Here is a 12,359-nt window from a genome sequence, read left to right as displayed (position 1 = left end):
TACACCAGTTCACAGGCTGCCACTGTTGGATGACACTACTATGTGTTTCCTTTTTTTTTTTTTTTAATTCTTTGATAATTATTTTGTCCCTTAGTTTTGTTTGATTATTGGTTTGTAAGGTTCATCTTCTGGTGTTTGTACTGAGCTACGTGTGCTTCAAAATTTCTCATTTTATGGCAACCCTGACAGGCCTGAAGCTGGCTCTGTAGTTCTAGACTGGCCTTGAACTCAGAGATTCTCCTCTCTGCATCCTGAGTGCTGGGACTAGAGGTGTGTGCCACTCTGCCTGGCTAAGATGTTAATTTTTCATGTTTAATATGCCCAAGTCAAAGTCAGTCCTAAACATTTTGTGTTATTAATGGGATATTTCTGCTTAATTTATATAGGTTCGGGTTTCCAATTTGGCAGCAGCACTACAAATTTCAACTTCACAAACACTAATCCAGCAGGAGTGTTCACATTTGGTGCGAGTCCCAGCACGCCTGCAGCCTCAGCCCAGCCTTCAGGTTCAGGTGGCTTTCCATTCAGCCAGTGTCCAGTGTCCTTTACAGTGGGGTAAGAGATTTCATTTCATTGAATTTACATTGGTAAATGTATGTCTGTCTGTTTCTAAATCAGGATGCAGTAAAAAATTTTAGTAATAGTATTAGTATTATATATATCAGTTTATAGTATTGTAAATGGGGGGTGTTATATTTTACTCTGAGACAAGGACAGCAAGTTATAACAGCATTTTCCTTACCCTCCTCCCCATTTTGTTGCAGTCCTCTGTCCTGGGCATAGTGTCACGTAATGTTTTATTTTTCACAGGTCAAATGGGAAAAATATGTTCTCTTCTGGAACTTCAGTTTCTGGTCGCAAGATAAAGACTGCTGTTAGACGCAGGAAATAAAGGTCACAAAGGTGTTACACCCAACAGTTTTATCAACAGCCTGGTGCCCTGCTTTTAGATACTGGATTGTACTATATGCTGGGCTTATCTGAAGTCAGATCTGCCTAAAGACTTCTTTAATTTTGGAATTGTCCTTTTTTTTTTTTTTTTTTTCTTTATGGAAGCCCCATACCCATATCCCATTCTTTTGAGAATAGCTAGACTGGTGATTGACTGATTCTTCAGCAGAAACATTTCATGACCCAGCACATTATTCACTGATTGGCACAGTCCGGCTGTACCCAGGAATAGAGCCTGCACGATGAATGGCTTTGTGTAGAACCTGTCTGCACCGCTATGTGCGTTGATAAAGCGGTAATGGAGCTCATTGAAACTGTAATTATATGTGGGGACTCCTGTATAGATTAGAATCCTGTATAGATTAGAGGACGCTGAAATGAATGATTTCCATGCGGAGTTTGTGGTGGTGTATGTGTGAAGTTGGATGTATTGTGCACAGAAAAATTCTAATAGAGAAAGCCTGATTAAAGAATAGTCCATACTAAGGACTTGTTAGATCTAGTTCATTCTCCATTTAATAAGTATATGCTATTTCTATATTTTCATTCTATCGACTGTCTTGCCTTTTTCATTATTTTATTATGAAACTTCTGTAAATACAATTTTGTTTCTGTACTTTTTTGGCATAACATAAATCTGTGAACTTGAAATTTTAATTTTGTGTTAGACATATTTTTGTTGTTTGTTTAGTCTTGTCTCAGATTTTATTATGTAAATCCCATTATTCAAAGTTGCCTAAATCCATTTGGAAATCTTTAAAAAAAATTGGGGATTCTTAAAGTTGAATTTATTGGCTTTTCTGATCCAGTTTTGTTTGGACCAAAAACCAGTATTGTACAAAGTATTAAGCATATATTTTTATATATTTACTGAAATGGACTGTGGTGACTTTGGATAATAAGGAAAAGTTTAATATTAAAGCCATGTTTATTACAGTATAATTAACATGTTAAACCATGGGATAAATGCCATCAATAAAACTTTATGAAGCACGTTTTGTTAACAGTTTTCATAGTGAAGGCCCACAGTATTAATGGGAAGGGTGGTTGATTGGGGCATACCAGGCAAGGCCCCAGAGTTATGAGAGCTTAGCAGTATACAGAAGAGTCCCTGCTTTCTGCCTGCTGCTGTCTTTACTTAATTTGCATGTATAGCATCCCTTTAAAAGCTGAAACACAACCCTTTGTACTTCCAGCTTCCCTGCTAGGTTTCTAGACTATTTATTCTTGGAGATAGGTGGCCCAGGCATTCCAGCAGCTTATAAAACTGTATGGGGCCTTTTACTGCGATACTTGTGTGACTAGACTTTTTGCTCACTTAAGGTCCAGGAAAGTACCCCTGAACCAGCATTTCAGGCTTGTCTAAAGCTAGTTGGTACTTAATTTGCCATACTTTGGGTTGATTGAATTTACACTTGAGAATTTCTAATGCTTCGTCCTCATGAAAAGGTGTTTTTTTTGTTTCTAATATTCTATTTAATATGTGCCTGAAACTTAGCCTGTTGGAGTCTGGTGAATGGTGTAAGAGAATGCTGGAAACCTGTCTTGCCCACCACCCTTGTTTATCAGTCCAGATAATTGGGGCTTATTATTCTCGAAAATATATAGGAAATAATTTTAACACTTTGTATGTTTAAAAGCAGGTTACTAATAGGCCATCTTTTGGTTGTCCAGTCAGTAAGACGGTACAGGTGCTGAGACTTCAGGGGCGCATGTGGCTTTCCAGTTATGGTGGCAGCTCCATCTCTGGGCCTGTCCCTCCTTAGACCTAGCAGGAGAAACTTGGATTGTATTAGCGGGGCTTGAGAGTACTTATTATTGGAAAAAATATAGGTACACACACACGTTTTAGGACATATCCCCAGAGGTTGACAAACAGGCTTTGAATAGCACTCAAAAGTAGTGCCTAAAAAGTAATTTAATGCTAGAGATGTTATAAGTGCTAGGTTGTTTGTAGTGTCTACAGTATATCACTTAAAGTCTTTTGTTAGAAACTTGAAATTCAATTGAAATCATTGAGAACAGACTGGGCAAAGGCCAAGAAGCTACTCCCATTTCTCAGTTTGCTGTAGTAACACCGAAAAGTGAGGATGTTCAAATAAAGTTTGCTTCCTAAAGAGATAGGGTTTATAGTCTAGGCTGGCATTAAATTGGAATTTAAACACTGCCCTTATCTAGTCTTTTGGTAGCGATAGATAGAGCAGTGTTTTGCATATGCTAGGCAAGTGTTACATCCAGCCCTAGAAGATAGAACACAGACAACACAGTTCACACAAGTATTTATTGAGACAAAATTACAAACTGGTGACATACAAATATTAAAAATAGAATGTTGAGTTATTTATAGGTGGATATTGTTTACTCTGTGAACTACAAGAGAATCTACACATACCAGCTGAAATACAAGAGAATCTACACATACCAGCTGAAATGAGAAACTTCACCAAAGCACTAGTAAAGACTTTGGTTATGCAGATGGAGGATGTCAACTTTTAGGAATACTGTTAGCCTAGGCTCCTCAAAGTTTAATGCCCCATCTTCCCAAATAGCAAATGCTAGTTTTTAAGAGAAGTTGGGCAATGCTTTAGAATACTGTCAAGTAAGTGACATGTGTCTTTGTGTGAGTTGTTTGGGCTGAATGGTAACACAGCAACAAGATTCCCATTCCAGTCCTAAGGTTTCAGCTTAGGGCAATGCTCATTAGGGCATGCTTAATTTTGCCCTTTTAGGATACAACTTCAGCATGAGAATTGCACTTTGACTCAGGAAATCAGTAAATCAGTATTTATTTCTATAAATAAATACATTCTGTGAAAGTGGCTCCATTCTACAACCCTATGAGAGAAAATTCCCTTTTTACGTCAAAGTGCTGAACAGATTGATACTTTTACACCCTGTATGGCACAACTTGAATAGCAAATTGAACTTCTTGCTTATTATACTGTATAAATCTGATAGAAACAATAGTCCAGAGCTGTGTGGGTGAAGCACATTTCAACTTGAATCATAAGTGGCAAAAGCCAAGTGCCCACACCAAATTCACGATTTGTAGTGTAAGTTTGAAGAGCCATAAAATCTTGCCAGGGCCACAAGCAAGTGCTCTATGTACTGCTCTTGACAAGTAACAGGCTTTCTGTGAAGTAGGTTTAATTTAAATAAAATTATTTTGAAAAAACATGGTTTATGAACTCATAACTAGTGTCTGCAGACATTAAATGCTTTTCACAGCCAAAAGATTCAATGTTAATTTTAGTGTTATATAACACTTTGGTACAGCACACAGACATTAAACTTAGTAAGTACAATGACCATACTAGTTTGCTTTTATAGCCTCCCCATCCCCAATTTCATCTCTTAACAGGCCCAGAATGAGCCTAAAAATAGATATTCTGTGTCTGGAGATGATACTCTGCCTTGCTTTAGTGAGAGAATAACTCATTGTTATTCACAAAATACTAAGACTCTTTAACACCTTGATGCTTTGACAGTTATGGAACTGTATAGAATATAGAAGTGCCTTAGGAGTTTGCTGTACATGAATAGAATCTACGGGTACATTCAGAACACTGGAGAGCACACACTGGGAATGTCTGATGGATAGTTCCCTCACATATTTATAGTTGGTGAATTCTAAGCTGAATTTACACTGAAACCTCACATCCCTACCCCCACCCCCCAAGAAGGTAATCACTAACTTACCTTTTTAAAATATCAATGATATGACTCAATACATTTTCATCATCATCATGAAAGTCTTGCCTCCAAATACATAAGCAGTAAACTGTTAAATTCCACCACTACTGCAGTGAGCTTAGAACATCCTGGAAGCACAGGGTGCAGGGTCTCCTAGGCCTTCATCACTAGAGCCCTTTTCTCCCAACACCTGCCATGGAGTAAGTGGGTTGTTGAGTTGATGCTCCTTTTCAATGGCCACAATAAAACAACTTCCCTAAGAGCTGTAGGAGTTCTGTAGGTGTTTATAAAACACAATTGGACATTTTCCAATTTCCAATTACTCTAGGATAAGCCAAATTAAAATTTTAAAGTTTTAATTTGAAGAATTTAAAGCTGAAGAATTTAAAGCCGAAAATGCTTCCAGTAAATTTTGGTTATTTTAAATGTTGAAGTACGTATTTGTCGAAGTACGTATTTGTCTATTTTGATTATGAAACCATTTGCTTTGTTGTCCCACAAATATTTGACACTTGAATTTAATAATTTTTCCTTCTGGAAATGTTCCTTGACAGTCAACACTTTCAGAACAGTCCCCTGCATCACACCAGAGTGACTGGTTAAATTTTTAAATCAATTAATGTAACCCAGAGATACTGATGGCCTTGATACATAATTTAGTCTTGGAATTCAGGGCTCTGGGGCATCATCTGACCCCATTTCTTTTTACCACAATGGTTCCTGCTACAATGTCATAGGCTGTTCGATTATGCTGAAAAAACAGCAGTGTGATGAAAGCAGGGAAAAAAGAAGCAATAGAAAAATTCTTGATCAAAGCTCGTATGGTGGACCTAAAGGAAGCAAGCAGAAGTAGCACATCAGGTTGTATCAGTCATTGCTGGCTAGGTATCTTGTTGACGTCTTTAACATTCAAAATTCTTTCCTGACACGATTTCAAGCAATATCTTCAAACTACCTTCTAGAGAAAGCTACATAGAAGACTAGAGTTTTGATGTGCATGGTAGTTAGTAAACATCTAAACACCAATGAGGTTTATATTTTGTCAGAAGGAAGTACATCTTCTCTTGCTTACCTTTTCCAGTCATGTATTCCCATGGCTTTCTAGAATCTTCTGAACTGAGCATGCTTACTGCAGTCCTACTTTTTATCTTATCAGAAACATAATCTGTTCTTTGATCCACTTTTTCCTGTGTGGCTCCAGTAATTAAAAGAAGTCCTAAAAAGCTTTCAACAGTAGTTCAAAATAGAGAATTATCCTAACAATGCTAGGTTTCTGCCTGTCCGTGACTATTCTTTTCTAGTTACTGGTTATGCTTACAACTGTGAATGAAATTCTGTGTTAAATTACCAAAGTGCCTGCTGAGAAATGCTCAATAGACTAACCATTATTGACTCAGTAAAAGAAGTAGCCAAAGTTAAAACACAAAAGTTGTAAGGCAACCTGTGTGTGTCCAGCCTGCCCGGAGCTTGGCCTCTTGTTTGTATTTCCCCTGAATCGTTCCTGTAACCTTCACAAGCTTAGCTGTTTGGATCACTTCCTTCACCACTGCAGCCTCACGGGAGCTGCATGCCAAAGGCCAGCAGTAAAGACTGCAGGCATTAGGGGCTCGAGCTACTGCAGTCAGTGCACCACATTAGGATTGCGTATTTTACACATCGGCTTACGACCAGGTAGTCCAGAGCCAGAGAATAAAGCTAGGCACAGAGCACTGACAGTAAATACCCAAATATCTTCCCATCATTATAACATTTTATAAAATCATATGCTCATAAACGTCCATGTAAATTGATATAATTATAGCGTTTACTGTGAAGAAAAAAAATATTTTACAATACTGTATCGAACCTGTAATTTTGGGCATACTGAATACAATCTTGTGCCACTTCATGAGGGACTCATTCCTCAGAATGTATCACAAACTTAACACAGCATGAAGTCAGCACACCATGTCGCAGAATCTTAACCACTGCTGAATATGCCATGCACAGTTGAATGACACCATTATACAGGAGATGACTTAACTACATTTTATTTTTAAATAATTTTATTTAATATGCAGTGGTGGCATTACACACAGTTGTGAGCTCCCATGTGGTTGTTGGGACTTGAACACGGGTCCTCTGGAAGGGCATCCAGGGCACCACCACTGGGCCATCTCTCCAGTCCGACTTAACTATATTCTTTTTGCAAATACGTAGTAGATTAAGCTAAGCAAAGTACTTACGTTGTGATGCTAACATTTGAGGAAGGAATCACTAAAACCCGACTTGGAGCAATGAGTACCGATGTATCACATGTCACAACTCGAAGCCCTAGCAAGAACTTTCCTGGGGTAGCTCCCCCAGCTCCCCAAATGCAAATTATCTAAGGAAAGAAGGATAATTTGAAAATAATTTACAATTGTAAGGAGGTTTTGAAAAAGTTTTCCTAACTAATCACTTCATGTTTATAAAAGTGGCCTGTTGGAGGGCCAGGTGTCGGTGGCACATATTTCTTTAGTCCCAGCACGTGGGAGATAAAGGCAGGTGGATCTTGGAGTTCAAAGTCAGCCTGGTATGCACAGTGAGGTTCGAATCAGACAGGACTACCAAAAAAGAAAATAAATAAAATTACACCGGATGTGCCAACTGAATAGAACACTAGAAATTAGCTATTTAAGCTGACTGATAGAACATGCCTGCCGACCCAGAACTCCAGAGGCTGGGGAAAGTTGACTGGCAAGTTTGGGACCAAGCCAGACTGCATAATGAGGCCCTCTCAACAAAAAAAAGAAAAAAACATTAAACAAAGGCTGGGCCTGGTGGCTCAAGGCCTGTCATCACAACCACTGGGTAAGCTGAGATGCAAGAAATGCAGCTGCATTCACAATCTGCCCTCAGAATGCACTGAGACTATATAAGGAAAGGAGGCACTTACCCAGCAAGTGTGGGGCTCTGGGCTTGGTCTAGTGCCCACTTCTCTTCAATTAACCACTTACTACATTTTTACAGCCTCTTAATACATTGAATACCAAAAGTTATCTACTGTATATTTTTTATGGCCCATTATACTTTTTGGGGGAAGTTTTTTCACTGGGAAAAATACTTTATATCTATAACCAATCTAAGTATAATTTTGGACCAAAATCTGCTTATGAATGTGATTTTATTTCTATAACTGAAACATATAACAAGGCAATTATAAAACGTCTCCTTTCCAAAATTTATTATTTAGGGCTTTTTTTTAAAATTAAATATGTTAATTTTAAAAATTGTGATAAAAAATGTGAAGAGATGCTTGAAAAATTACATATGTAAATTTTCATTATTTCTTTTTACCTAGTAGATAATCTAAAATTATACCATTAACATAGTCATTTGTTCTAGTTAACAGCTTACCTCATAGAAACAAACTAACAACCTGTATATAAGTGCCACAATCATCATTTTTTGCAGGTCTTCCATAGATGTATCTTCATCGATTTCTTCTATTATGTAGTGCATGGCAAACTTAGAGATGTCCCTGCAAAAAAAAGGAGGATTTGGAGTTAACTGTTATGTTCTCACCATCTAAGAACACAAAATACCCATTACTTTAACTCAACAAATAGCAGAAGTAAACAAAATCAAAAGCTTGGTTATGACTGTGGGATGTTTGTAACAGTGGGAGCAAGTAAGATGCCAGCCCTGATGACATGATGGTGAATGGTTTTGTCAACTTAAAACAAGCCAGGGTCATCTGGGAAAAGAAAACCTCAATTGAGAAAATGCTGCTTCCATCAGACTGGCCTGTAGGCAAGTTTGTGTGGTATTTTCTTGATGAGTGATTGATGTGGGAAGGGCCCAAGCATACTGTGTGGGTGGTGCTACCCCTGGGCTGGTAGTCCTGTGTACTATAAAGAAAGTAGGCTTAGCAAGCCATGAAGAGCAAGCCGGTAAACAGCACTCCTGCATGGCCTCTTCAGTTCCTGCCTCTATGTTCCTGCTCTGACTTCCCTCAGTGATGGACTACAAGCTGTAAAATGAAATAAATCCTTTCCTTATAAAGTTGGTTTTATGCATGGATTTATCACTGCAACAGAAGGCAGACTAGGACAGCAAGAGGATGCTAAATGTCTCAAGCTTTTACCGAGATTCTAACCTAGCAAGAAAAACAATAAACTGGGATGCCAACCAGAGCACCATGGAGAACAGATCAGTTAAACTGACTCTTGTGTAGCATTCTCAGAACTGACATTTTCTACAATACAAAGAATGAAGAGAAGCCAGCTAGACTAAGAAGAGGAAAGGAGCTCCTGGCAGGAGGAAAACGCCTTGGTGCAAGTGATAGGGCTCAATCTCACCATGTAAGACTGGTTAAGAATGTGGATGTCTGTGAAACCACGTGACAAAATTCAGATTTTTATCTTGTCAATAGAAACTACAGCACCGTGTTAGGCTGGAGAGGTCAAGTTCTATTCTCCAAATAAATACATATAAAAAAAGAGGCTGTTGAGGCTAGGACTGGACAAGGTGGGTGAGGGCTCTGAGGTTTAAAACAGTTTGTACCTTGTCTTGGTAGGTTAACAAGCAGTCAAGCTCATAGAAAACACTCAGCAGTTGATAACAGCCATTATTCTAATACTCTGAGTTTCTCAGATAAATGCCACACTCTACACTGGCTTGGAATTTACTCAACTCTAAGCAACCCCACTGCAATGCACTAATTGAGCACTAAGTCCACCTACCACATGTTCTTTGTGCTTTAAACAAATGTGTGTATACAAACATATGCTGTGTATGTGCAGAAGAGGGGATTGAATCCATGGAGCTACAGGCAATACTGAGCTGCCTGACCTGGGAACAACTGAACTTGGAACCTCTGGACAAGCAGTGAGTGCTCTCACCCATAAACATCTTAGTCATCTCCTCCATGCTTTGACGGTAGAGACGTCATAGGACAGTAAGAAGGAAACTAAAAGTCCTGGCTCAAGAGAATGGTTAATAAAGACAAGCAGGTCTGGAGGCTTTTGCATTGAACTCAAGAGAAATCTGCCTCCTGAGTGCTAGAATTGAGGGTATGTGCCACCAAAACCTCACTCCTTATAGGTTTCATCCTTTGTTTCTTTCCTAAAACCAACAAGGGGCTTGTGGGAGCTCAGTGAGTAAAGCGCTTGTACAATATCAGAACCTGAGTGGATCCCCAGAACCCATCTAAAAGCAAGGACATGCATATCTATGTAGCATTGGGGGTTGGGGGACAGGTGCATCCTGGGGACTTGATGGCCAGCCAGCCTAGCTGAAATGGCAAGCTCCAGGTTAAGTGAGACCCTACCTCAAAAAAATACAGTAAAGAGTAGAAGACACCCAAGGTGGACCTCCTGGCTTTTCACAGGTACCCACATAAACACACATGAAAAACAACAAAAATAACAAGGAAACAAACTGTTGAAGATTTCATGGGAGAAATCTTGCCCTGGGCACCCACCACATAGTCACTGGCATGAACAGAATTTACAAAACAATATGTAGCAGCTCCAGACTTTTCCTGTGACCATTCTTAACTTACTTTATCCCACTGAGATGCATGACGCTCAAGACAATGGTTGCTTTTATAAAGAAGAGAATAAAGAAATCCACCATCTCTGCCATAAATCTGTGAGCCAAGGATGGAATGACATACTCTCTGCCTGTGAATTGGGGAGGAAAGTGAAAATGAGTCACTTACAAAGCTTAAGAACACAAGCTAGATTATAAAGGGACAAAGTCAAGGTCCAACTTAATCTTTAAGAAATCATAGCCTTGCAATCGCCAATGGCAATGATTCCATCAAAAGAACATGTTACTAAAATATCTAATAATGAGCTGGACATGGTGAACCAGCAATCTCAGCATTCCGGCCCCAGAGGCAGGAGAGCGGCTGCAAGTTTTGCTATAGAGCATGATTCTAGTTGCTACACAGGATCAATTATTAGATGGTAATTCAATATCAACAAGCTCAGGCCCAGTCAACGCGCTCTATTTGTATTCACGTCAACTGCCCTTCAGATCCACTGTCCTTACACAGTTTAGGTGCAGGTGATTTCTAGTACTCTAGTCTCGATTCTCCAACAGTGGGTTTGTCACCTAACTTTAGCTTTAGGTCTGTCTCTCCAGAGCATGGAGATCGCCGAGAGGATGGTATAGGTCTCTACACTTACACAAGAAGGACCAGTGAGTGCCACGAATAACGGCACCTACTGGTAGTGCCAGAGGCCTAAGGGAAGAACAAGCGGCATTTTAAGGGAACCTACCGATAGCTCCAGGTCTAACGGAAGAACTGGCACTGCCTCACTGTACATTTTTGGAATTTAAGGCCTGGGCAAACCATAGCTGATGTGTGTGCCAACTCTCAATGGCATCAGCAGCCCCGGTTACATATCTCAAGAGTGAGCATACCTGCCCAGTGACCACTCCTTCAAGAGACCCCTCTGGCTAGGGCAGGCCTGTAAGATCCTGTAGGCTGACACATTAGTCCTATTGCGAGTTCGAAGCTAGCCTGGCTATCTACTGAGTTAAGGCTAGCCTGAACCACAGGGTGAGATCCTTCCAAAAGAATTATAAAAGAAAGGACCGTGAGTCACCGGTAACCCTAACTCATGCAAAGACGTGACGCAGAGGCGGAGGGATCGGGAGGTTTAGGTAAAGGGCTGTACGAATCTCGGCCTAAACTTCAAAATGAAGACAATCCTCTTCTTCACTCCTCCCAGATCCTACCCACCCACCCATCCCCGTTCTTACCTGCCTGTCGCCCATTGTCGCTCGCGGTCCGTGCAGGGGCTGCAGAGCCCACCCTGGTCCCAGGAGCCGCCCGGCCCGACGCCTGCACGTGCGGGGCCCGCGGCGTCAGGCCCGCGACGGCCGTCGGGGTGGCGCCGCCCGTGACCGCCCCCGGCCCGGGCCCCGCGGCGCTCAGGAAGTAGAAGGGGTTGTAGTAAGCGAGCTGCGGCGGCGGCGGCGGGGGAGGCGGGGGCGGCGGCGGGGCCGCGGGCTGCGGGGCGGCTGGCGGCGGGCCGCAGTAAGCCGGGAGGGCGGCCAGGCCGCTGTGCCAGGTGAGGTAGCCGCAGTAGGACTGCCAGAGCCATTCGTGCACCTGCCGCGAGTACTCGCGCGCGCTCAGCCTCCCCGGCCCGTCCGACGCCTCGCAGCCCCCCGGCTCCGGCGGCCCTACGCCCGCCTCCCGGCGCTTCCGGAGCTCGCGCGGCGGCTCCGGCTCGGAGAGGGCCGAGGCGACGGTCGCGAGGGCCGGGGTCCGGGGGGCGGCGGCGGGAGAGCCGGGCCCGGAAGGGATCGGCTCGTGGTCCCCGCCGCCGCCGCCTTCCTGCCCGGGCGGGCGGCTCCGGGCTTCCTCGGGCCCCTCTGCCATCTTCGCCTCCGAGGCACCCTCCGCGCTGCCTGTCACTGCGCCGGCGCCCTCCCTCGGCAACCCCTCCCCAAACGCTCTGTCGCCACCACAGTAGCGGAGGGCGTCAACAATCCGCCGCCGCCGGAAGCGGAAACCCCGCCCCTCCGGCTCGTAGGTTCGGGGAGCCGGGCAGCAGTGGTGCTGACTGCGTTTGTTGGTTCCCGGATGTGCAACGCCCCTGTCTCTTCTGTTGTGTTTTAATCACAAACTGTGACACATTCGTTAACAACACATCGCAACATAAAATAACATGTGTGACGCTGCACAGCGCTCCTGGATACTGTGAGCACACCCAATTAGGCTACCTCTGTGA

General features: G+C 42.3%; 2 protein-coding genes across 3 annotated transcripts in view; one reads left to right on the top strand and one right to left on the bottom strand.

Annotated features, from left to right (window-relative positions):
- The window catches only part of Nup153 (nucleoporin 153), a 55,402-nt gene extending 53,457 nt beyond the window's left edge, over positions 1-1,945 (top strand). For both annotated transcript variants that reach the window (XM_055595089.1, XM_055595090.1), the window contains 2 exons: positions 387-555; positions 811-1,945. In XM_055595089.1, the coding sequence (XP_055451064.1) occupies positions 387-555; positions 811-892 (251 nt within the window). In that variant the 3' untranslated portion in view covers positions 893-1,945. The remainder of the gene's footprint in view (positions 1-386; positions 556-810) is intronic.
- Positions 1,946-3,218: 1,273 nt separating this feature from the next.
- Fam8a1 (family with sequence similarity 8 member A1) lies at positions 3,219-12,110 on the bottom strand. Its single transcript, XM_055595091.1, has 5 exons — positions 11,383-12,110; positions 10,172-10,292; positions 8,023-8,146; positions 6,870-7,009; positions 3,219-5,474 (listed from the first exon to the last, which is right to left on the bottom strand). Exons 1-5 carry the CDS (start codon positions 12,005-12,007, stop codon positions 5,330-5,332), a joined length of 1,155 nt encoding a protein of 384 aa, XP_055451066.1. The 5' UTR covers positions 12,008-12,110; the 3' UTR covers positions 3,219-5,329.
- Positions 12,111-12,359: the final 249 nt, after the last annotated feature.

Source organism: Psammomys obesus, unplaced genomic scaffold (assembly GCF_907164565.1).
Source record: "Psammomys obesus unplaced genomic scaffold, mPsaObe1.curated_primary_1811, whole genome shotgun sequence".
NCBI lineage: Eukaryota > Metazoa > Chordata > Mammalia > Rodentia > Muridae > Psammomys > Psammomys obesus.
The sequence above is the reverse complement of the archived record's forward strand: the minus strand, read 5'-3'. Positions and strand labels throughout refer to the sequence as shown.